General features: G+C 49.0%; 1 protein-coding gene across 3 annotated transcripts in view; it reads right to left on the bottom strand.

Moving 5' to 3' along the window:
• The window catches only part of KCNIP1 (potassium voltage-gated channel interacting protein 1), a 339,679-nt gene that overhangs the window by 196,177 nt on the left and 116,712 nt on the right, over positions 1-26,790 (bottom strand). For 2 of the 3 annotated variants that reach the window (XM_038534782.1, XM_038534780.1), the window contains exon 1: positions 14,743-15,103. The exons of the other annotated variant lie outside the window; for it this stretch is intronic. In XM_038534782.1, the coding sequence (XP_038390710.1) occupies positions 14,743-14,803 (61 nt within the window). In that variant the 5' untranslated portion in view covers positions 14,804-15,103. Of the gene's footprint in view, positions 1-14,742; positions 15,104-26,790 lie in introns of those variants that run through there. 3 annotated transcript variants of the gene reach the window in all.

A 26,790-nucleotide genomic window follows, 5' to 3' on the forward strand; every position in this document is an offset into this window, starting at 1 on the left:
TCACCTCTAAAATACATATAATAACAGCACCTACCTCATAAGATTGTGTGACAATTAAAAGATGATTTAGGGGGTGTGACCAGCATGGGGTCTGATATTTTATATACAGTAGCATGCCTTCTCTCTCTGCACAAATGCACACACACCAAACATCCTTTAAAGAGCTCTTCCTATTTGGAGTGCTTGGGTGGTTCAGGTGGCTGAGTGTCGGACTCCTGGTTTTGGCTTAGATCGTGATCTCAGGGTTGTGAGATGGAGCCCCATGTTGGGCTCTACCCTCAGCGAGGAATATGCTTGAGATTCTTTCTCTCCCTTTGCCTGTCTCCCCTCTCAAAAAAAAAATCTTTAAAGAGCTCTTCCCATTTGACACAAAGAGTCACTGGATGGTATTAGAAGTTGTAGGGGGACAGCTCAGGAGCAGTCTGTCTCAGTTTCCACCCTTTGCAGATTACACATGATGCTTGGTAACCTTGATCACATTCAGCCTAGGATCTGTCCATCCCTCCATGATCTCACTCACCCTGTGTCTCTGCTTGAGTTCTCCTTTCAACCTGGATTCCTTTCCACATGTTTTGACAGCAAGAACAATCAGAATAAAAAGGACACCAGTGAACCCTCTATCAACTGCTTGCTCTGGGAAGGCAACCTGCTACCTGCACTTTACATGTTTACATTTTCTTCCATACTCTTATTACCCCTCTTTCTCCCTTTCTTTATCCCCTCCTTGACTTTGTTCAGGGTTCGGAGGAATAATAAATCAACTCCAGAGACAGATAAAGGCTGTCAGCAGCTCTAATCCCAAAAGTACTTTGGCCTTTCCATTACCTCCGGTCCTGAGCTGCCTGGAACACAAATTTCCACCCTCACTCCATTCACACTTTATTTTCCAGATTCTTCCCAAGGAACAGATGTGGTCAGTATTATTAACCTCACTGGACACACAAAGAAACCAAGGTTCACCTAGTAACTCACCTAAGGTCACATGGCCAATGAGAAGCAAGTCTGAGATTTAAATCTAAGACTATTTAATCTCCCACTCTTAGTCCTTATTCAGCACAACAACACCTGAATGCTATTGCCTATAGGTCATCCCCATCTTTCTCAACAACTGTCCCCCAACAATGTGTGATCTCTTCAGGGGACCCTGTGGGCTCAGATTTCCAAGACCAGGGTTTTCAAGATGAATCCAAGCCACACGTATTCCATTAAAGAAAGATATGCAAAGCCTCCAGTCTATCATTATTCACCACTTTCTATGTTAATCTCTCCACTAATGATAGAAGTAATATGTGCCACTGATATTAAGAATTACTACCATTTATTGAGCCTTTACTATATGCCACATACTTAAAAGCCAAAGGAACCCTACAATGTTGACATGTGACTATTCTTTTTCTACAGTGAATGGAGAGAAAAGCCCTCCAGGTGCCTCTAATTTGCCCAGGGTAGAAGGTGGGCTGTGGAGGCAATGGATTTGAAATCACTGCTATAATCCCTCCCAGGCTCAGGGGGAGGGGACCTGCTGCCAAGAAGAATGTCTCCGAGGGCAGGACATGCCTCCCCTCCCATTCCTGATGCAACAGGAAGGTTGCTGAGGAGAGAGACATGAACACTCCGGAAGAAGCTGATGGGAAATGCCATTTTCTCCATTGTTCCTTGTGCTTAGTTCCTGTAGAGTCTGGGCAGAATGTGTTCAGGCCAGGGTGACATTCACGGAGCTCCCCAGAAGTCTTCCCAGCTTGCTGGAACAGAAGGGTGGCTGCACTGCCCATGCTGGTCATGGTGTGAATGCAGCTCAGCTGCATTCTGATGGGATAGAGAGCTGCCTGACAACCCTGCATACTTTTGGAGGTGGTACATTTAAATCTGATGAGTTCATCCATGAGTATAGCCAATATTCTTCTGCAAGTTCATTCTTTCATTCCACAAATATTTATCAAAGACTGACTGTGTAGCAGGCACGGCACTATGCTATGTCCTGGGAACGGAAGTGTCAAGAAGGCAGTCTGTATGAAAATTATTCTGAAAGTGCCAACCATGGATAAATCTAGAGGCATGAGCTGATGTGTTTTATTCTTTCTTACTGTTGACAAATATATCTGGGGGAATTCAAATTCTCAGAGTTAGAAATCCTTCTGTGTAGACTAGTAAAGAGGATACATTGAACAAAGGGAAAAATAGCCTCAAGTCCACCAGTGCCACTACCACCACTACCCCCATTATTACCACCATCATCGCACCACCAATACTACCTCCAACACCACTACTTTACCACCACCATTGTTGCCAACATCGCTTCTACTATTATCACCACCATTACTAATACCACCTCTCATCACACCACCACCATCGTGCCCCATCACTACCACCACTACCGCATCACTGTTATCCCTACTATAATCATCACAATTGCTGCTAACATTATCATGCTCCAGTAACACCATGACCTACCAGCACCACCATTACTACCTTAATACCATTATTCTCATTATTCTCATCGATATCTCTGCCTTCACCAATATTATCCCTATTGTATCCAGCACCACCACTAATAACACTATCTGCTATCAACTATCACTGTCATCATTGCTACTAACACCACCAACACCACCATCACCACCATGAGCATCATCACCACCACCATCAAAAGCATTACCACGTCTGTGATCATTATCATCATCTACATATTAATATTCACCATTCGTACATTGCCTTAAAGTTTATAAACACTTGCAATCACATGATATCATTTAATCCCCATGACAACCTAGTGGGTTGATGTCATGATTGCTGTTATTAATAGATGAAGAGACTGACATACAGAGAGGTGTCAAACAATTTACTTCAACCACGCAGCTTGTAAAGGGTAAGCCAGGACTGGCCTTCCGTTCTACTTCACCCAACATGCCATACCTTTTCTATCAACTCTAAGCTGTTATGAAATGTCTCCAATGCTCTATGTTTTTTCACTAACCTACTGTCTTGGATCCTGTGGGTATGCTGAGGGGAGCCTGAAAGTTATGCCCAGCCTTCTTTGTTACATTAATCTCAGTTAGGGAATAATTCCAAGTCCTCAGTGCATCTCAGTAAAATGTCAAATCAAGCCACTGAGCACCAATCATGTGCCCAGAATGGTGCTGGACTCGTGGGAGAAGCTCAGAAGGGCAGAAAGAAAGGTTCCAGTCTTTGAGGAAAGTGTACTCTTACTGAAGAGCCAGGACATGTTTACAGGGAGCGATTATAGAGCAATTCAAGGCAATCAATTGTTAAATCATGCAGGACAAACAGTAAGCACACCGGGAGGGGGTAGAGGAGGGAGCAGCTGTGGGCTGAAGTGATCCCTGGGAGACTTCTGGGGAGACAGGATGAGGGTGAGAGGGGATAGTCTTGCTCCCCACTTACCTTGGCCTATTCTCATCCTTCCTCTCTGGCACCTTTCAGGACCTTCCTCCCCCTCGCCCCCCACCTTCCTGAATGTGGATACCTGGCTCTGGTCTCTGTCTCCACTCTGTTCCCTCACATATCTAATGATGACCTTCCTACTGACTTCCCCCAAGTCACAAAAGTGAGAAACATCACTGTCATTTTTATTCCTTCTCCTTTATTGTCGTCTCCTTCAATGACATTGCTCATACTATTCCTTCTGCCTAGAACTTTACTAACCTACATTTTGGCATGGGGCAAGCCCTTGCTCTTTCATCAGCCTCAAATGGCACTTCTTTCAGGCCTCCTCCCTGATTCTTCAGAGGCACCCTCGGAGAGAGATGCCTTTTCCTCCTACAAGCCCGCACGGTGTGACACAATCTGCACTAGGGTATAGGTTGATGTTCGGATACAGTCTAGCCTGGTGATTAAGTGGGCAGATGCTGGAGTCAAACTATTTGGATTCAAATGCTGGCCTGGCCACTTCTGAGAGGTGAGACATTGGACATTGTTTTATATTCTCTGTTCTTCAGTTTCCTTATCTGCAGAGAGTCCAGTAATAATGCTGACCTTCTTGTAATGCTATAAGGCCTAAATGAAACCAAGCTGCTAAAGTGTCTGGCACATAGTTGGAGCTCTACAGATTCACTGTTAATATTATTGTCACCAGAGTGAAGCTCCTTGAGGGCAAAGACAGTATCCTACACCACTAATCTTCTAGCAGCTTTTTTCTTCAGGGTGGCGGGGGATGGGAACCTGACTTAGTTCCAGTACAGGCTATACGGTGTGGACCAAAGCACACAGTGGTTGCTCTGGACGGTGAGGAAGACCCAGAGATGTCGGAATGGTAGCACAAGGTGAGGGCAGATGAACAGGCAGTGGGGAGTGGAGGGTGCTCCTGAAAAAGTCAGGACAGGATTCAATATTTAGGCTTTAGTCTCAGGCCTTCACACCACCGCTCTATATAAGGCACCCCGGGGGCGGGGTTAGGGTGGAGAGTAGCACATATCTGCATTTGGAGGCAGTCAGAGTTGGTGGAAATCCTGGATCTTCCACCACACACCTAGAGGGGCTTAGTCAAGTCACTTCCTCCTAAGCCACAGTTTTCTTATCTATAAAATGGGGGATTGAATGCTACTTTTCATAGTTTGAGATTTCATGTGTTATATGGGGATAACCATAGTATTGGGTTGTTGTAAGGATTAAATTAGTTTAATATACTAAAAGCACTTAGAATAGCACTTGGCAAAAAAAAAAAAAAAAAAGAATAAATAGCACCTGGCAAAAAATGCTGTATAGGTGTCATTTGTTTTTACTATTCTTTTTCTTATTACTATGACAGCTTTTAAAATAGTATTTGTGTTATTATTGTTATAGTCGTCAACACCTTGCACAGTGCCTGGCACTATGTGCCTCGGTCCTCAATACACTTTTTTTTCCCCTGTCTGGTTCCAACTTCAATGCAGAAATACCCAATAGGCACATGCAAGAGAGGCTTTAAGCACCATAAACATGTTTTGACAATGTATTTTCTATTTTTTTTAAATCATCAAAGCAGTCATCATGGAAAAAAATCCAAATTTCATTTGGCTTCCTTAGACTTATTTTACTGTTTCTGTCGTGAATTGTCTAAGTAGTGGCAGGTAAGGGGGGTGGGGTGGGCAGTACAATCATTGTAGCTGTAAATGCTCAGAGCCTTAATCTAGCCCTGGGCTGACAGCACACAAAGGAGAGAGGAAGGGAATGGAATTGAGCCCCCTGCTGCCCCCGCTAGGTGAGCAGGGAAGCCTCTGGAAGAGACCCCTGCTGAGTGTGCAGTTTGGCCATCTGGGAGACTGGCACATGGATGAGTGCCAGGGATGGAGAGAAAGTGCAGGCTCAGCCCCACACAGAGGCCAGCGCACTGGCTTCCCCACAGTGCCTGCGTGCTGTGTGGCCTCCAGAACCCTCCCTCAGCTGCCAGCAGATCCCTCCTCTATCTTGGGTGTAGGCTCTGCATGAATGAGGAGGTGACAGGGCCAGTGGGAGGCTGGTGACTGTCATGTTTGGTTCCCAGGGGCTCAAAAGCTAGCCACTGTTGTTCCAACTGCTTCTTGGGCATCAGAAGCCTGCCTATCCTGGACGGGGCCTCAGGCTGGAGGAGGAGGCCATGGGAGGGGGATACCTTGGTATCAGACAAGCTTCAAATCCTTGCTCTTTAGTCACTAGGCAATCACAGAACCTCTCTGAACTTCAGTTTCCTAATTCGCAAAGGGAGACTAACAATACAACCATCACAGGGCTACTGCAAAAGTCAACGGAGGTCAGGTATGCAGAAGGGTCAGGGACATACAGGCCCTTAAACAATTTGAATCCCTCCTCAAGTGATGCTTCTCTATCCCTCCAATTTCTATCCCAAACAAGCCTGTTGACCCCGGATGAGTCTTGCTCAACCATTTAGTACAGGAAGCTTTCTACGACAGCCAGGAGGATTGCTTGTTGGTTTTCCAACAGAGAGGTCCTACTATGCCCCATGGAAAGCACTTCACTTCCATGCTTCAGGCTCTTCCTTTACCTCTTAGACTCCTACTAACTCTGTCATACCTTCTGGCTTCAAATCCCACACCAAGGCTTTGTACAGAAACCAGGCTGCCAGCTTTGTGACTCTGAGCATTATCAATGAAATCCCTTGTGGAGAGAGAGGTCTTTCGCCCACATGGCTCAGCCTGCACTCTGTCCTGGCCCATATCTGAGATACAACTAGCTGTCTCCTTGCCACATCTTCAGATAGCACAGAACTTATAGGTACTGCTAAGGTGAGGGCTGCAGAATTAAGATTCAGGATCTCACTTAGCTGGAATAACATTTTAAATTAGTAAATTAAAACTTAATGGGCATATATAGCCCTGCACTTCTGTTTTATTTAAAAAAAGATAGAAAGAAAAGTTGAAGAAATGTTAATCTGGGGAGATCTGACTTCATAGCAATTCATGTGAAGACAAGCAGGGCTGGGGAGGCCCAGGGTTCGGATCCCAGATTGGACACTCAAGCTGGGTGACTATGGGCAAACCACTCACCTCCTTAGGAACTCCATTTTTTAAATTTTAAATGAGACTTGAACCAGGAAGTTTCAAAGGTCCTTCCACCTTGGTATGTAAACTTATAAATATACATATAAGCACATACATACTTACTATGACCTGTGCTTCTGTGCTCTGGGTCAGTGGGCACAGAAGCCACCTGGAGATAGTAGTAAAATGAAGGTTTTGGTCCAGTAGGGACTTGAGACTGCATTTCTAACATGCTCCCACAGGGCACCAGGCCTGCTGGTCTGAGGACCACATTGAGTAGCACAGTTCTCGACAGTCATAACTCCCTGCTTACTGCATTCTTACTATCTTTTGACCACTGTGTCTTACATGCATTATTGCAGTTCATCCTCATAACAGCCTTGGAGGGGATTACTACCAATATCTCAGTTTTCTAGATGTTGAAATGAAGGCTCACAGACATGGAGGGCCTGCTTGAGGTCACACAGCTAACATGCTGCAGAGCCAGGGTTTATATCCGGGTCTAGAGTATATGCCCATAACTGCCATACCACCTGCAGATGTGTCATAGAGATTTAGGCCAACCTGTGGCCAAGGACAGGAAGGAACTAGTGTTCGTTTCCTTTGCAATGATGACCACTCATACAACAACTGACCCCTCCCTGCCTCTCTGGATCACGTGAAGACACTGACTGATTCTGGTTCCCGATTCGGAAGGTCTGAAATTCTAACATACTTAGAGATTTAAGTGCCCGATCCTTCACTGACAGGCAATGATGTCTGCAACAAAGGGAAAAGAATTTAGTTCACATAAATGATTAGAGCAGAGGAGCGGTGTTTAATCCTATTAATGAATTTGCTAATTGGCCTTCTGCCCCCAATCATTTCATATTTAGGCTTTTGCAGTGTCAGATTAAATGGAAACAGATCCAGGGGTGGTCTGAGATGAGGCTGAAAGCATTTTGCTCAAGGCCTGCAGATGGCTCAGTTGTTCTGTATGGCTAATGAGGTCTATCCCTGAATGCCTTCTCAACATCCACATTTCACATTTGGGCTGTTCTTCTGTGAGGCAAGGCCAGGAGGGGAGGGGGGTGATGTGGTGCCTAAGAGCTCGGGCTCTGGGACCTGCCAGAATGGGGCCCTGCTATCCATGAGCTGAGTGACCCTGGGCGACGGACGAGCTTCCCTTCTTAGAACCTCAGCTGTTCATCTGCAAAATGGGACCCTTTCAGGGCTGGGAAGATGTTAATCAAATAACGCAGGAAAAAGGCAGAGCACGGTGCCTGGCAGACAGCAGCAGTCAATATCAGCTATTACTATTATTCACCCTGGCAGATGATCCCCACGTTCCTATGTCACCATTGGGAATTTCATGACCTAAAATTCCCAGCTTCCCCTAGGAGTTACCGGGGAAACTGCTTGGGGCTCCAGTGGCCAGGGTTGTGACAGCTCTGGGTCCCCAGGGGGATGGAATCAGAGGCTGCAGTTCTAAGGGACACAGCTCGCCAAGGACTGCCCAGTCACGGTGCAGATGAAGCAACAGAGGAGGAAGGGACCAGCTCTGAGATGCGATAAAGGAAGCAGCAGAGCCAGTACTACCCCGAGTTGCCAAAATCATCGCACCTTAGGCGAAGTACTGTGCTCACTACCTCCTTGACCCCATACGCAGCCCTGTAAGGGAGACACTGTCATTGTCCCCATTTGATAGAACAGAAAACTGAGGCCCAGAGACCTTGAGCTAAGGAGTCACAGAGCCAGAGTTTAAACCCAGGTCTTACTTTCACTCAGTGGTCCTAATCACTTTTGAGATCCTGTTCCTGGTGCCCTGATTTGAGTCGAGTGCCATTACCATTTCCCCCACTGCCCCAGTGAGGTTTCCGCCTGGCCTGGCATGGCAAGAATCCATCCAAAGTTCTGCTCCTGTGGCTACGGGACAGGAAGCCAGAGAGCTCCAGCTGATGGCAGCAGCTCCCCAAAGGTGACCCATTTAAAATACTTCCTACAGGGAGGCGAAGCATTTAAAGGTAAGTCGACTTTTTCTGAAGGTCCCAAGACTCGGTCACTCAGTCAGTCTCTCTCCCTCTCTCTCCTAAACACTGCTCACTCTCTGCCTGATGAATGGCAACATCAACTCCAGGGCCATTATGCAGAACTTTGCGGCGCTTCTCGCCATGAGCAGACCTGGATTTCTCATCTGCGCCGCCGCACTCCTGCACTACCCGGAGCCATGGAGAGCACACACCCTGGCCCATCCATCCTTAGCCCCACACAGCCAACAGTCATCAACTCTGGACCCAACATCCGGCCTGACAGAAACTATGGAATAAGACTCATGACCTTAGAGCTAGTCAGAGAGATGAATGATTAATCCATAATCACATAATGTTCACGATTGTGGCAAGGGCAAGCAACAGCTGCAGAGGTAACAGGGGAGGGAGGGAGAGATGTGCTCTGCCTGCAGGAGCCTGGGAGAGGGTGATGCTGAATGAGGTCTTGAAGGATGTGTAGGAGTTTGCCAGGTGACTGGGGAGGTGGAGGTGGAGGGTGAGTGGAAGCCAGAGTGGGCGTTGGGCAGAGGTAACATCAGAGAAGCAATGATGCTTAACAGGTACTTAAGAGATTGCTTAGTGAACAGATAAATGGGTAGACAAATAGACAGGTTCCTGATCTCAGCTAGACAAGGTAAATGTGAACCTGAAACATAAGGGAGGTCATTCTAGATCAGTTCCTTCCTTCCTTCCTTCCTTCCTTCCTTCCTTCCTTCCTTCCTTCCTTCCTTCCTTCCTTCCTTCTTTCCTTCCTTCCTTCCTCCCTCCCTTCCTTTCTTTTTAAATTAATCAACAAAAGAGTGAAAGTAGAGATATTTTCCCATCTTCTCACCTTCCCCCCAAAATACTACACCCCTACGGATATCCAAAAACTGCCAGAATTCTTCTTGACTGAATTTAAAATTTTTAGCTTTCTAAGAAGCACCTGTTGTTAAGTTACTGGTAATTATTGCACCAGGGCTTCCTGTACCACTGACTCCTTCCAAATTTCATGGTAGACAGCTAAGGTCCAGCATTGGGGTAGCATGACAATCAATGCTCTTCATGCAAAGACTTCATTACTAGGACTAGGACTTCATTACTTCATTAACTTATGGGTACATTCATTCATGCATGCACTCATGTCTTCAATCATTCCTTCTGGCATTCATTTGATAATTCATTTGCTTGCTTCCTTCCTTCCTTTCTTTCATTCATTTATTTATTCCTCCATTCATTCATCATCCATTCTTTCACTCACTTGTTGACACATGCGCTCACTGTTCATTTGCACATTTATGAAGCATTTATTGAGCAAAGCCCTCAGAGGCATATAATGAGGTTCAAGACGAGGTCCCTTTCCAGATACTAGTCTGAAAGCCTCCTCATGTTAGGTAATAGTCCCTCACTTTTATTTTTTGGTCTTCCCACCTCCCTCTCCCTCTTTTTAAAAAAATTTAAAAAGATTTATTTATTTATTCATGAGAGACACAGAGAAAGAGGCAGAGACATAGACAGAGGGAGAAGCCCAATGGGGGACTCAATCCCGGATCCTGGGATCAGGATCTGATCCTGAAGGCAGATGCTCAACCACTGAGCCACCCAGGCATTCCCCCACCTCCCTCTTTCTGTTTGCCTTGATCCTCACTGGGTTTCTTCTGGGATTGAGGGCCCAAGAACTGTGTCTGGCACTGGGTGTGGGCTCCTCATCCTTTTGTGACTATCAGGAGCAGGGGAGTAGGAACACTGCTCTCAGCATCTCCCTGCTAAATGGTAAACAGATTCAGTACATTTTGTGGACAAAGCCAATTCAAAGCCAGCAGACCAAATAAGAGAATTCATTCCAGGCAGAGGGCTGGTAACTGAAATTCCAGTGGGAAGCTAACTTTTCCTTCAGGGTCTGCTATTCTAGAAAATAACAGAGAGCAGCCAACAATTCCATTATTTATGATTTCCTCCAGAAAAGATTTTTTGAGTACCTACCATGTGTAAGAATCCAAGCTGGGGACCATGAGGAATGATTCAGACAAGCACCCTACATGAAGCTGACACTCTGGAGTGGTGGATGGGGGTGGGGGATAGCAGGGGAAGATGGGTTAACACCTCCATCCAGTGCCCAATACAATGCATGACTTGAGAGTCATGGGAATGCACACCTTAAAAAAAGTAAGGAATTTAGATGGGGCCTGGGGAAGTCTTCTTGACTGTGGAAACAGCTGAGTGAGGTCTTGGAATATGAGTGGAATTATAACTATTAGGCTAGGAGATGGGGGGAAGGGTAACAGAGTGAAAAGGACGAACAAAGATGCAGAAGTGGTTGACACCGCCCAGTACAAACACCCCTGTAAATTAGTATGCCTCTCTTAGACATCAGCAAACTGGCATTTCCAAGGTAAAATGACTTGCCAAAGGTCCTTTGCGACAAGGGCTGTGTGACAGCAGGGTTACTGCTTCTCTCTGCCTCACTGCCTCTCCTTGGTCTCCTACAGCTTCTGGGTTGAACATGTTGCCCAATGAAGGAACTACAGACCCAGCTTCATCAGGAGCCCTCTGGTTGCATATATTCTCCAAGGTGTTCACTGATCTAGGAAGCGGGGAACCAATTCCATATTTATCTCTAACTTGCCATGTGGTTAGAATAAGCTTCAAGTAGTTGTGGGATTTAGTCAGCTCATCTATTCAATGAGCACTCTGAAGATCCCAAGCTCAGACCTTCCTGAAGGTTCTGAATGCTTTCTCTTGGTCATAGAGGACTGATAACCAGTTTGCTTATAGGCAAAAATCTTCACTGAGATGCCCTCGGTCTAGCGATGTTCTACCTAAATTCTCTTGCCCCTCACAGGCCCAGCAGCTACACCTGCATCATCCCTCTTTGGCCATCCCACACCCCAACCCTTTGCACTTATTCTTTAAAGCCCAGAACAGTATGAAAAGCACAGACAAAATTCTTGCAGCCGGAAATTCTATCTAGGACTGGGATGCAGAGGCTGAATCCCCCAAAGCAGGGCTTTTCTCATTAATTAAAGACAAACAAAGATTCTAAACAGAGAAAGAAAATGAATTAGAATATTTTTGTTCGGTGACATGGCTCTAAAATTAATTTAGATTTCGGCTGCCTTCAGGAAGCTCTCCCTGAACACCCAGGCTGGGCTAGGTGTTTCTCTCTCTCTTGGCACTAATCACGTGGAGCTTTGCCCTACTTAAAAAAATTTATATGTGCCACCAAATTATATTTTGGAAACATTCAGGGCCTTTGTTCAGTAGGCTATGTTTGTTTCAGGACCAGCCACAGAGCAGAGATCAGTGGGGGCTGCAGTAACAGGACCAGCGTCTGTGCCTTTAGGGTTTTGGGTCCAGTTCCCTGGACAGCACTGAAAGAGGGCTCCGGAAATGAGCTATTAGGACTCCCAGAGGCACTGCCTACTTCCAGGATGGCCTTATTCTAGACATTTGGAAGCCACAAACAGTAGAGCTATAAATTGAACAGTGGCTAAGATTTGCTGACCACTTACTACACAGCAGAGCTTGTGCTGATCATTTGACTTGCATTATCCCTGAAATCCACTCAACACAGCAGCTATTTTAAGATGGTAACTACTACTGTTCCTGTTTTACAGTTGAGGAAAACAAGGCTAGGGAGTGGTAGAGCCTGGATTTGAACCTACCAGGGAGGTCGAATCCTGAATTGAGAACCTTTACCACCCTCTTCCAAATGCCTTAATTAGATCTGAGTCTGATGTCTCAGAGATCATAGTAACAGTTCCATTAAGAGCATCAGCAAGAAAAATCTTCAAATCTGAGAACAGGATGGAACCTGAGGAGAAACTGAAGCTCCAAGGGGTTAAGGGACCTAGCCAGGAAGCGGTCCCTGACCTCTGGCCTCCCCCAGCCACTTTCCAAGTCACCTTCCTCTGCAGGAAAGGTCTCCTGCTGATTAGCATTCCACAGAGGAAGGTGCTAAGATAAGACTCTGATCAGGGCAAATGCCGGGAGAAAGGTACACAGCTGGAGCCCTGAACAATGCAGCCAATGTGGTGGAAACTCTGTCCAAGAGGGCCTGACTACCCAGGGATGGTGCAGCTCGTCATGGTGGCCTGCCCAATAGCCCTGACCTGCTGTGAGCTTCAAGCAAGCATTGTTGTGAGAGTTAAATAAGAAAGTGCAGGAAAAGCATGCCACAATGTGCCAGGCACACAGTAAGGGAGGGATCACTGGAAGCTGTCACCCTTGCCCCCCACCCCCGTCTTCTGTTTCTTAGGCTCCTGGGAGAGAATGAAGAGCTCTGGCCTCTGGGAATCCTATGGGAATTCACGGGAGTGACCTAGAATTTTGCGTAGGAGACAGGAATGGTAGACAGTAATGTCTGAGCTCTTAATCTTCGCCCGACCCTATGCAAGGAGCTCCGTATCCATCCTTCGTGTTTTCATGTCCTTACAACAATCTCCCTTGGGTCCCTGGTGGTTCAGCCAACACTGTATATGAAACAGGGTCCTCCCTCCCTCTACTCCCTCCACACTGAGTTTCCTGCCTGGAGATGCTATTCTCACCCACTCTATGGATGAGAAAACAGGCTGAGAGGGGTGAAGGCTGGCCTGAGATCTCAGAAGGAGGGAGTGATGAAGCTGGGATGCACGCCCAGACCCTACTGGACTCCAAAGCTCAAGACCTTTCTGTGACATCTATCTGCCTCGCAGAAGTGTGACAGGCATTGAAAATATTTTAAAACAAATCCCTGGGTTTCTTGTTCCATAGTCTCCTGGCCTCTGGGACCTCATAGCGGTCAGATAAATGATGGGAGTTTGGTGCTGAATTTTGTTCCTACACAAGTAGTATCCGAGGATCTGTGAGAATCAAGGCTCTGGATGTCAAGGTCCTGGGCCAAGGCTTGAAGACATGGCCTGCCCAAGACTGGTAAAAGGCACCCAGACCCTTCCCTGCTAGAAGGATGTGTAACTCATGTGGCCTTAGACCTGTGTTCTGGGACTTAAACACCAATCCAGCTTTATCCCCTAAGATCTATACCCAGAGATATCATTCCTTACTGCTCACCCAGACTGATATCTCTGGGAGCTGGGCCAGATGCCTGGACCCCTTGAAGACAGGCTACTCATGGGGAACTCTGAGATGCGAATTTGCCCACTGAGTCAGGAGAGACCAAGCAAGTCCTAGAGCAGACTCACTGAGTACCTTGGGGTCCACCCATACCTTACTACAGTTCTAATCACAACCCAGAGTAAAGGTTGGGAACTACAGCCCCTGCCTATAACCAGAACCTGAGATCCAGATCCAGTGGTGGAATGTGAAGGTCTACGGCTCAGGTTACTTAAAATCTTTCTTCCACTCACAACAGGATTTGAGCATCAAATAAAAGAAAATAAAACTCATCATTTTCTTTCTTCTTAACCGCATCCTGTCCCTTCATTCCAATAATCAACTTTCTCACTGCTGGGGAGGAGGCCTGCATAAGTCCCCTATGGCGCAACATATGTCAGCGCCAACTTCACATGGACCTATTTGACAACCGTCCCGCTGGTGAGACTGGGCATGTCTCAGCTAGGGAACAGCGGCTATCATGCTTTCTAATCCTTGACATAAGCTCACTGCTCCATCACACCTTGACAGCGCCCTCAGCTCCACAGCGGCTCCCAGAGCACAGCAGCACCCTGTGTGATACCCTCGCTCCTAATGACTCCCCCAGCCACCAGGACATGAGCCCTGGGAGTTTTACCGCTTGGCAGCTGGTGATTCCTTTTGGCTTGCAGAGGTTTACTGGGGTGAGCAGACAGAGCACTCTCCCTGATGATGGGCTCCAAGGTCTGCATCAGCACTGTCACCCGGAGGAGTGTGTGAATGTGTGAGCACACTTGCTGGGTGCCCACAGTTGCACAATTGCCAGCCGTCATGGGAATGGGAAGAGCTTCCCAACATTTCCACCCAGACAATCCAGTCACCCCCACCTGTGAATCTGACTCTCCCTTCTGCTCCTAGAGCTTTCCAGGAGGAGTGTCCTGGCACCTGGAGCCCCAGAGGGGAGCTCCCCCACGCCAGGGGCCAGCGCCCACTCTGGCTCCCTCCTCTGCGTGTTCACGATATTCACACCAAACCTCCCGCCAGGTTTCTCACTCCTCTAGCTGCAAGAACCTGCCCTTGCTCCTCGTGAAGAGGAGGGTCCAGGCCAAGGGAGGCAGGTGGTACACCCCAGCTCAGCATGCAGCACCCCCAAATCCAGTCAGGGGAACAAAAGGAGGAAGGAGGTGGCTTACCTTTAGAAGGTCGCCTTTGTTTGGTTTGCAGAGACGAGAAGGTGCCCATGACGGCCCCCATGGCAGCGAAGACTTGTGTGCGACTTGGGACCCCTCGCCCTGCCCCTGCCCTCCCCTGGAAAGAAACCAGTGTGGCTCCTCTACTCCGAATTGGAGGAGGACACAAAAAAGCACCCGGCAGCTCGCCTGCAGCTTGGTATTCAGCGAGCGTGGGGCTGGGGCGCCGGGAGCCTTGTCTCCCCTTCTTCAGCCCCGCACATGCACTGACTCACGGCCGGGCGCTCCCCGCGAGCCTTCGGAACCGGGCCGGGCTGTTCGCGCGCCGCGGGCCCAGGACGCTGCCCGCAGCCCGCGCGGTGCCGGCCCCCGAGCCAGCCGCGCTCCGCCCGCCCCTGCTGCCGCGCTGCGCCCCGCTGCGCTCCCGGCGCTCGGCGGGCTCTCGGGGCCGGGACCAACCATGAATGAACAGCGCCAGGGACGGCGCGGGGCGGAGGAGGCGGCGGCGCGGGCCGGCGGGCGACCGGGGGGCGGGGCGGGGGCCGGGCCCCGAGGGGCGTCCGCAGCCGCAGCCGCAGCCGCAGCGCTGCCCCCCGCCCCGCGCGCCCGCACCTGTGAGCGCCGCGCGCCGGGGCGCACCGACCCGCGTGGGCCGGCGCCTGGCGGGTGGGCTCGGGGGGCAGCCGCAGACCGCCCCGGGAGAGCGTGCGCGCGCGCGTGTGTGTCCCTGCGTGCGATGCACTATTTCACCTGACTTAAAGGAAATCTTATTTAATCCACCCTCCGAATTCATCGGGTGGGGGAAATAAAGTCTGCTCCACCCAGGGAGAGACGGAAGATCCACATCTAACTGAGCTGTCGTGGGAGGAAGGGTCCCCCCTGCTCCGCCAACACCAGGGCCACCTTCTGCGGACTGAGAATTGGACAGGGTAAAGGAGCCCCTTTGGGCCCTTGCTTTCTCTTGTTTCTCCCCTCACTCTCTCCCTCCTTCACCCTCCCACCTCCTCTCAGACCCCACAGTAATTTCTTCACCATCAGTCATGGGGTAGACTGTGAGTTAGTGCTGAAGGGGTAATGGCTGAATTTGGGAAACAGTCTCCCTATTGTGAGTTTTCACTCCAGATCACACAGAACCACAACTCCTATCTCAGCGTCTCATGCAAAAGGGCAAAGTTTGGGTTCACCCCCATGGCTTCTCCTCAGCATCCTGTGATGCCGAAATGCAAGGTCTGCTCCCTGAAAGCCAGGGGAGGACCTACGCCTCATCCAAGTAGGAGCTGCCTAGGTTCCCAGTATACACTGTGCCTGCAGACCACAGGTCCCCCAACATATGGGCTCACAAACACACACATACGCGTAGTCAGTCACACGAAAAAATAGAGGCACAGTCCCACAAGTCCACACAGACACGCTCAGCCCATCATACACTCATAGGATCATCCGCAGGACCTCACACAAGATCCAGACACGGGAACACAGAGGCACAAAGACATACAAACAGTGCGAAATGGCATTGGAGTTACCAACATTCACGTACACTCAAAGCCACACAGGCAAATAGCCATATTCCAGCCTACAGGGCCTCTCAGGTACTGTTTCTCCTCATTCCAGCACATTAGCTGCCCTTTCAGGGACAAAGGTGGCCTGATACTTGGCCAGGGACCCTGAGTAGTTTCCTTTACCTATTCAGCGCTTAATGCTTTCACAAATCCAAACACGTCATATTTTGTGCAACAGGGAAGGTGTGCTTAATAACATCTGTCCCTTTTATTTGCATTGCCGTTTGCTATGTATAACCCACATCACCTCCAGCCCTGTGAGTTAGACGGATCGCGTCTAATCATTACTGTAAAGAGAAACTGAGGCTTACCTAGGGTGAGGAATTTGCCTGAAGTGACTTAGCCAGAATGTGGGATTAGAACTTGGAGTTCAGGACCGTGTCACCACCTCCTATCGACAGGTGAGGACACCGGGGACTCCTGAGCCAGGGAGACCTCCTCTAGGCCCCGCTAGATTCAAAGCTTCAGCTCTCATACCAGTCAGAACTTATCTGTGTGTGTCCATGAGGACTAGAATCCTGGCTGATGGAGCAAGACTGCACCTTGCTGGAGAAGGGTGGAGCTGGGGTTGAAGCCAGGGGTCAGGAGAGGTCCCATCAGGATGGCCAAGACTCAAGGAGCAGAGGAGGGACTTTGCCGGAGAGACGGTGGTGCAGCCCTCTCGGGTCAGGCACCTGCTCATCTTCATACTACCTAAAGACCAGGACCAGCACTTGAGAGTTTACAGAAAGCTAGGATGCCATTCGTGCATTTCCTCTTCTTCCCCATTGCCATGTGAAAAAAGGAGAGGAGAGATGAATTGCTCCGTTTTAGAGATCAGAGATCTGGAGGAGTTTGTGACTGGCTGCTCCTAAGCAGTGGGAATAAAACGAGATCACCAAGGTGAAGTCCAAATCGTTGAGTATTAATTATGAGGCCCTTCTGTGGCCTGGCTTCATCTACCAGTCTCTCTGCTCACTGGTGCTCCCTTTAGGGCTCTGTCCAAACAGGACCTCACTGGTGCCCTCTAGGGTTGTGCTTCAGGGCCTTTGCCATTCCCTCTGCCTAAAATGTCCCTCACCTCCTTCTCCTTCTGGTGACCTGCTGCCCATCCTTCAACATCTAATTCAAGTGTCATTTTCTCCAGCAGTCCCCTCCTGGCCCTGAACTGGTGCCTGCCCCAAGTTCCTGCAGCACTTGGGGCTTTTTGCCCATCAGAAAAGTCATTTCCTTGGTTTTCCTTGTCCCTTTCCTGTCCGTCTCTCCCTCCTCACAGAGGGTTCTGTAAGAGCAGGGACCACTATTGATTTAGCTCTACACTGTCTACTTAAGCCCCTGTGCAGTCTGTGCCAAGTGAATGAATGAATGAATGAATGAACTAATTTTCTTTGCTCACTCAATTATTAAGTAAAAACTGGTGATTACCAGATCATCCTAGCTCTTCAAAGGAAGAAGCACACTCTTCCAAGCCAAGATTCATTTATTCAACAAATATTTATTCATTCATATGTCAACCATGTACCAGATATTTATATGCACAACAGCTCCCTTGTTCCTGATGGTGTCCTGCACGGTAGGTATTATTGAAAGGTAAATGCACACACACACACTATATGATGCAGCAGACATTGCCCATGAGAGGCTAACAAAGAACACATCTAGGGAGGAGAGCACATCAAGAGAGAGATGACAACAGACCCACTCCTGCCTCTGGGAGACTTGCTGCAGAGAGCAGAGAATCATGTGGGTGATTTGTCCTGCTGTCCCCAACATGTACTCACTAAGGCCATTGTGCCAGCTCTGTCCAACTGGGGCTTCACTGGCTGTGGCTCCTTCTATCCTTGAAGGTGAGCTAGCTCATGCTCCATGGCCAGCTCTGATCCCTCCCTCACCTATCCTCTTACGGACTGAAAGTTTGTGTCCCCTTGAAACTCATATGTTTAAATTCATATGTCCCCTACCCCCCTGCCGCCATCCCTGCATGTGTGGCTGTATCTGGAGATGTAGCCTCTAAAAAAGTAATTAAGGCTAAATGAGGTCGTAAGGATGAGGTCTTGGTCCCATGGGATTAGAGTCCATAATGTCTCATAAAAGCAGACATCAGAGAGTTCCCCCAAGCCCTGAACACATGACTAAGAAAGGCCTTGTGAGCACACAGGGAGCAGAAGGCAGCCATCTGTAACCCAAGGGGAGAGCTCTCACCAGACACCCACCCTGTTGGCACCTGGATCTTGGACTTCCAGTCTCTAGAACTGTGAAAAAATACATTTCTGTTGTTTAAGCCACCCAGTCTGTGGCATTGTGTAATAGCAGCCTGAGCTGAGTAATACACACCCACGGTGCCTGTCCGTGCCCTCAGAAAGCTCTGGAGGCAAGGCCTTCCCATCCCTCTGACATACACACCCATGTAGGGCTCCTTAAGTTCCCCCTGGAAGGCTGTTCAGGGAGGAAGGGGTGAAATGGTTAGAGACCCAGAGGGGTCCGATGAAAGCATGCCCGTGCTGGGCTATGTAACACACAAGCCAAGTTTGCTCCCTCCCCTCTTCTGGCATACACTCACTCAGCCACGTTTCTTTCCGTCCTTGGGGGCCTGGGCAGGTCACACGTGGAGGCAGCAGTGTCAGATGAAGAGCACGGATCTGGAGGTGCTGCTGGATCTGGGTTCCGATGCTGATTCTGCTGCTTTTTAGCTGTGTGACTTGGAGCCTGATGAGTACTTTCTCTGAACCCTACTCTCCCCTTCTGAGGACTACATTAGCACCTACTTTTTAGTGCTGCTGTGAAGACTTGGAGGTGATGTAAGGCCCTTAGTAGGTGCCTGGCACATAGCGTGGCTAGTTGTGGAGGACGGACTGCCACTATCACTGTTGCTGTGGGCCAGGTATCGTGCTGGGCTAGAGGGGTGTAGAAATGAGTCAGCCACAGCCCTTCCCCTTGGCTTCCATCTTTGCTCTTCATCTGTTTCATAGGAAATCTATTCTCAGGGTCCCCATCTGGTATTAAAAGACTCAGATTAGTTAAGGAAGGGAATGTGGTTGGCACCTGATTATGTGCAATTCAGCACTATGCTAGCTGCTGTCTTGTACCATTTCCCAAATGTTCTGCATGCATAAGTCTGGCCGCCTCAAATAGATCCTGAGTTTTTAGAAAGCAAAGCAGGCACCCCCTCCCTGCCCCCACTCACCATGGCTTACTCTGCCCCAGGACATCCTAAGTGTTTGGCAAATATTCAAGCTGAGATTATCAAGACAGGGGAAAGGGCACCATCACTTAACCCTGGGATCAGGTCCCACTTCTCTTACTAAATGTGCATCCGGGCCTGGGTTGATTCTCTCTGAAACATGAACCAGGTCCGTCCTTTCAAGGGTTGGTGTGAGGATTGGGTCAGATAAAGTAAGGGGAAAATACTTCATTTCTCGGTAAAGCACTTTGCAAATGTCTTTTATCATATTTCTGTGCTGGGGCTTATTTAGTTATACATTCATTCAACAAATATTTATTAAGCACCATCTACCTGCCAGGTACCATTTGAAAGAAAGGGACCAATAATGAACAAAAAGAGGCAGGAGTCCTGTCCTCATGGAAATGGTGGGCTAGGATTGAAGACAATGAGATCCTCTTACCATTACAAACTGTGATCGGGCTGGGGAGAAAGAGGGAGCAGATGAGTTTGGGATGAGGTGGGGTGGGTGATGCTCAGAGAAGCCAGGTAGATAAACCTTTTGCAAAGTACAAAGTTATGTCACAACTAAGTATAGATCCTCAGAAGGCAGGGAGTTAGATATAGCTTTCAAGTCAAGGAGATCAGGTTGCAAATGCTGGGTTTGTTTTGTGACCTCAAGCCTGTTATTTGACGTGTGAGAGCCTCCATTTCCAAAATCTGCAAGCAGAATAATCCCACCAACCTCATTTGCAGGGTGAGGCTGAAAGTGATCACGATTACAAAAGTGCCTGGCAGAGGGTCTCCTGCCTAGAACACAGCCTTGGCTCAGAAAATGCTAACTCCATTCTTCCGTTTCCCCTTCCAGTCTTCTTTGCAAGCAACTTCTTCCCCACTTTCCCAGGAGGAAGAAAAGATCTTGAAATAGGACTTGGGCTTGGGAAGTGCCTCCCCAGGGCCACATCCATATGCATCAAGCATGGCCTCATCTGTCAAGGTTGATCGTGACCCTTCAGGGAGCAGGACTGATGCCAGGGAAGCCAGGTCACAGGCTCTGCCTTGGGTGTCTTGATGGCTGCACTGCCCCAAGGGTTCCCCCTCCATGCTCCAGTGCTGGAACAGTCTCTGCCTGGGGCTGAAATGAGTTCAGACAGAGTGCAGCCACCCACACAGCCCAGACACTTGCAGCACAGCCCTTCCAAGTTACCCAGTTCCAGAAGGGGGGGGGGGATGACATTCCAGAGCATCCTGGCTTACATTATCTGAAGCAACATACATAATGTGCCCTGGAGACCAGAGGGGTCATGGGTGCCAACCCTAGGCCAGGCACAAGGTCACTACTTCATGAAATTGATCAGATGGCTCTCTGGGGGTGGATGGAAGGCTGCGTAGAAGAAGGAATGGTGGGGAGGGAGGTGGATTCAAATACGTTCAAACAAACAGTTAGGTATCCAATGAAACCTGTGAACCTTCTTCCCCAAAATAGCCATGCATGTGTGAACACGCACTCACACCTTGCATAAAATGTTATGGTGTTCACGACTCTCCCACACGAGGCACATCCATGGACACCTAGTTAAGAAACTCTGTGCAACAGGGGAAAGATGATAATCAGGGATTTGATTCAGTCAGTTCTTAGCTGTACCACTTGAACTTCTCTGAGTCTCAGTTTCAACATCTGTAAAATGGGTGTAAATAATTGTGCCTCTCTCTTGAGACTGTTGTAAGGATTACATGAGAAGAAGCATTCCAGGGCTCTAGTGTAATGTCTGGTAAGGCTCAGGGAGAGGTGTCAGTCATCGTAAACAGCCTCATTACACTTCATTCACTCACTCATTCATTCATTCAGTCACAAGGTAGTGAGTGCCTTCTGTTCCATCACACCCTGAGATGGTCTCTGGGGCTGCAGAAGTTTATGCTCACTTGCTTGGGGAACTCAGAGTCTAAGGGGGCAATGGGCAGGTAAGCAACTCACAACCCATCCCAGATTTCCCCATGAAAGAGTGGGAATGACTTCTCTAGGTCTGCCACTGAGAAAACCAGCCCTGGGACTCTGGCTGAGCCGGCCAGCCCCACACAGTCCTGGGAGAAGCAAAGGTTTGGACTCAGCAAGGCCAGGGACCTAGAGCAACCTAGGAGGACAAGGTCAGGGTGGAAGTGGGGTGGAAAAAGCAAGACTGGAACTAGGTAGAAATGGATGGAGTTGCAGGTAGTGCAGGTGAGAGTCGGGGCAGACAGGACTGAGAGGGAGTGAGGGTGGCCCTGGAAAATTGCCATGGTGGTGACACTAAAATGGCTGGGGCAATGAGGACAGAATTTCAAAAGTGTCTGCAGAACATGGATCCATGATCTCCTTGGGTAAATATGCAGGAGTTTGGCATGTTTACTCCCCTCCTTTATTCTCCTTAGATTATATGATAATTACCTTAACAGTGGTAGCCATTGTCTTTGGGATTTTCACTAAGTACCAGTTTGTTCCTGGTCCTATTAATTGTTTCGTTAAGGTAGGTATCGTTATTATCTCCCATTTTATATATGATGCAACCAGAGCACAGAGAGGTTAGTGATCTGCCCAAAGCCACACAGCAAGGAAGTGGTGGAGCTGGCTTTGAACTTAGGTGGTCTGATTCCAGATCCTATATTCCCCTTGGTTCCAAGCCCTCCTGCAGCTATTTTAACTTCCTTTTTCAGCACTGTTTCTCTGGGAGGTAGCAATTCACCAGGAACTCACAGGTATGGTGTAGCTTCCTAGAGCCAAGGGATAGATGCCAAGGGGAGGTCACTGGGTCCTGGCCCTCTGGCTGGCAGTTGTGGCTCCTATCCATACCTTTTCTGCCAGGCGGCTGCAGCCATACCCATCTGCCTATGGAAATGCGAATGCACACAGAGTCTGTTTTCCCTCTGTGACTTCTCCAAACTGAAGACCCCAGAGGAAGTGAGCAGGGGAGGAGGGAAGGAAGCAGCAACCATGCTGAGTGATGATTAGTAATAATGCCAGAGATGAGCGCCCCTGGCCCTCCACGGCCCGCTGAACCTGTCAGCGCTGGCTCCCAGCTTCCCAGCTAGGCGGCTGCTGCCACAATTGGAGCCTGAAGAGGGAAAAAAAAAAAAAAAAAGTCTGAAGCAAGGAAGGAGGAAGGAAGGAAGCAGGGAGAAAAAAAAGTCATTGTCGCCTTGATACCAAGGGCTGACTCTGGGACAGAGCTGCAGAAATGAGGCAACATGAAAGTACAAGGTATCAATGGATGCTTCTTCTATTGTTTTCTGTGACCACACACCCTGCCTCACATGTGAGATCTGTAGCACTCACTGCCTGTGGCAATAAGACACAGAAACGAAGGGGCCACCTTCTTGAATTTTGACTTACAAAGGCTCTGGTTTGAAAAAAGGCATAGAAGAATGTGGGCTCGGAGACAGGATTTGTCCCTGACCTACCTCAGGCCAAGCGCCATGAGCACTGAAACTCCAGACTTGGGTGGAACCCAGGGGTCAGGGAGACCCTGTCCCTTTCCCAAGCAGTGTCTGGGAAAGTGGACCTGACCCCAAGTCCCCCTCCTGGCTCTGCCACTCCGTTATGCAGCATAGACAGTGCATATTCCACTAGCCTGTGTGTGTTTGCTCAGAAGGGGCTCCTGACTTGTTTCTCCTAGTGGAGTCCGGCAAGGAGAGAAATCTCTCCTCTGGGCTCACAAGGGCCATGGCCCACCATGCCCCAAAGAGCAGGTAAACCTTGGTTGTAGGCCGGGGGTGGGGGTGGGGGGCTCAGCTATGACCTGGATGGCAGAGTAAGCATAGAATGCTCAGGAAGCAGGACATCCTGGGGCTGCCTGCCTGGAGAGGCGATAGGCTGCACAGCAGAGGTTGAGCCCACCCCACACCTCCATGCTTCATAAGCCCTCAGAAGATCAGATAATGCTGAGAAGATCGGGCTCTTCTGAGTTTATTGAGATTTCCTTTTTGCCCCCCACCCCCACGAAGAGTAGGAATTTGGAATAGAAATTAAGATTGGCAATTTAAGAAACAAGCCAAGTAGCGCTTCTGGCACACCAGAGGAAGTGGCCCGAAGTCCTTAGCTATCTGTAAACATTCCTCATAAGACTCCTGTCTCGGCTCTCTCCTCCATTTTATACGTTAGCAGGCCGAGAGGCAGAAGTGAAATCATCTGCCCAAGGCCATAAAACCGGAGACAGCTGGAGAGTCAGGGTTGGAACCCATTTCTGTCTATCTTCAAACCACGCTGTTACTCAGGAAAGAAAGAGGAGGAGATCAGTGCAAAAAAGAGAAGAAGTGGGGAGGGGGGAGCAGTGCCAGGAAGAACAGGTGGGATGAGGGGGTGTTCTCTACTTGAGGTCCTCCCAGATGAGGCCCTGGGTCAGAGGAGAATGCCTGTGAGGAGCCTGTGTCTTGGCTTAGAGGGCTCCATGGTGGGTCACAGGCCACGTGCACTGAAGCTGGCACCCAGGTGGCCTAGCTTGCAGCTGTCGGAGTGGCGGGAAGGGTAATAAAGCACCTCTGAGAACAGGAACACCATCCTTCCTCCTGAGCACCTCTGGGAGCCTCCTTCCTGAGAGGCCAGGCTGGCCTTCTCTCCCACTCCCTTGCATGGAGGCCCCCTTCCTGGGAAGCCACGAGGCATTGCTTTGACCACAGTGGCACTTTGAGATGACTGTGTCTGTTGTCCCTTCTTGTCCTGGCTGGCCCGTAGTGAGCAAGGGGGTTGGGCACTCTAGCAGGTGCTGGGGGAGCTCATTGACAGTCCGGGCTCTCTTTCTCTGGGTTGGCATTTGCATGCTGCATTAGTATTCGTGCCCGCAGCTCAGGGCTGTTCTGGATGGAGGATGCTATGCAGATGAGCATCGAGCCTGGTGTGTGATAGGGACCTGGTGCAGTTTGCTGCGAATCAAGGCTGCCGAGTAAGGGAAGGCTGTGGGAGGCTGCAGGATGAGACTGGGGCTCCTCGCCTGGTTCCCACATTGCCAACCCCTGGAATCTGCCATCTATGATGTATGAGCTCCCAGCCAGGTCCTCCAATGATCCGCCAGCACAACTGAGCCCGTGCTCTGCCCCAGCTGTCCTGTGGTGGTAGCAGAGAAGAAGAGAGAGGTGAGGTGGGCTCCATCCTGGCCCGTAGGAAGCTCTTGTCCTATGGGGACAGAGTGTGACATACAAGCCATTTGAGGACTGGGAGATGGGCCTAGAGCAATCAGCTGAGAGACCACATGAGCTCAGAGAAGAGATGTCTGATTCAACCTGGGGGAAGAGTGGGGGTGGTGAGGGCAGTCAGGCAAGGCTTTCCAAAGCAGAAGACGCTGGCACTGGGTCTTGAAGACTAAATCAAATCTGGCAGCCAAACATCACTGTAAACACATGACTTGGTTCAGGGACCTTCTCCTCAGCAGCTCCACGGAGCCACAGCCTAATTCCTCTCATGGGAATGTCTCACTGGCCAGAGCAGCCATGCACCACTGTGCCCATTTATGGATTCCCCAAACCTAGAGTTGGACAGACTTTGGAGAAAGCAGGTCCAGGCATCATGTGACAGATAAACTTGTGATAGATGATTGAAGTGAGCAACTGAGTCATCCAGAAACATCTCCAGGGCTGGAAGCCACCTGGCTTCTGTGTGCAACCTGCTCTAGCGTTTTATCATGCCCAGAGCTAGGAGGTGCCTCCTAACAGCTCACCGATCTGCTAAACTGAAGGGGATTTAATATTCTCTTAATATTCCAGAAAGCAGGGGATGGAATGCCTTGCTAAAAGCCTTGCTTTATACAAACTGCCAGAACCACACAAAGCCCTGACTTCCCCAAGCTAAGCCCTCAGGTGAGAGGGAAAGCCCAGGTTGGTGGGGGGGGATATAGCTGTTTTCTACAGCGGCAACTGAACGGCTAGAGTGGGTGTGGGGGTGGCTAAGGGATTGACCTGCACCCTGGGCTCTAATTCTGAATGTGCACATTTTCTCGAAAACTCTTATTCTCCCCAGAATAGTACCCTTTCTTAGAGTTATACAACTCAAAGCTGTAAAGGACTTTATATGCCACTCTACAGATGGCCAGGGGAGGGAAAGATGTTTGCTTAGGGAAATGTAGGGAGAGAACAATAGAGTTGGGCTCTGGAAAGGGTCTTTCATATTTTAAAGTACTAAAGAGGGATCCCTGGGTGGCGCAGCGGTTTGGCGCCTGCCTTTGGCCCAGGGCGCGATCCTGGAGACCCGGGATCGAATCCCACATCGGGCTCCCGGTGCATGGAGTCTGCTTCTCCCTCTGCCTGTGTCTCTGCCTCTCTCTCTCTCTCTCTGTGACTATCATGAATAAATAAATAAAATCAAAAAAAAAAAAAAAAAGAAACTAATCTCTTTAAAAAAAAAAAATAAAAATAAAGTACTAAAGGTTGTCCCCAGCTGTCACAGCCTCTTCCAGAAACAGATCTGAATTTGTTCTTGGCTTTCTATGAAGCATAACTTTAATAGGCACAGGAAATGTGCCCAAAATGGACCTCCCTCCCCTTTACTGAAATTCCCTCGAGATGAATATCAAGTAAAGTTTATACTACAAATCTCTGGAGGAAGTTGGCACTGACGGAAATTCAGACTAAAGTTTAAATGACTGATATTATAAGCCAGATTTGCTAGTGATCGGGAAGGGTGGCGATTAGGAAGAAGTAAGTGCACAGGAGAGTTGAACTGGATTGAGGAGTGGGGACCAGCAGAGTAGTCTGGGCCTGTAGTAGGCCTCAGGGAGGTGGGTGTGCATGTCTAAATAATAGTAGGAGTCCTGGTGGAGAACCTCTGCATTAACTTCCTCTTTTCTTCTTTTCTTTCCTCTTCTCTTCTCTGCCCTTTTCTTTCCTCTTCTCTTCTCTTTTTTTTCTTCACCACTGCTGAAATGTAGTCTGGTATGATGCATCCATCCATCCATCCATCCATCCATCCACCCATTGATCATTAATACATATCCCCTACCCATCTGTGATACCTGCCCCTGTTGTAGGTATTAGGATATACCAGTGACCAAGACAGACCATTTTCCTGCTCTCCGTACCTTCCATTCTCATAGGGAAGGGACATCAGGACAGTGCACAGCACAGAAGCAAATAAATCAGGTTACATTTGTTGGTGATAGGCACTCTAAGGAGGTACCAGGAGGTGGAATCCTTACAGTGGGAGAGCTGAGGGGGACAACCTGAGATAGAAGGCCTTGCTGAGAGAGGCAGGGTCGATTCTGAAATTTGAATGACAGACAGGAGTTATTCATGCTTAGGATTTAGGGTAATAGAACTAGACATGAAGGCCCTGCAGAGGGAATGTGTGCTGGGCAGGCTCAAAGCACAGAGGGAAGGGCACTGGGGCCGGGC

This window comes from Canis lupus, chromosome 4 (assembly GCF_011100685.1).
Source record: "Canis lupus familiaris isolate Mischka breed German Shepherd chromosome 4, alternate assembly UU_Cfam_GSD_1.0, whole genome shotgun sequence".
Lineage (NCBI taxonomy): Eukaryota > Metazoa > Chordata > Mammalia > Carnivora > Canidae > Canis > Canis lupus.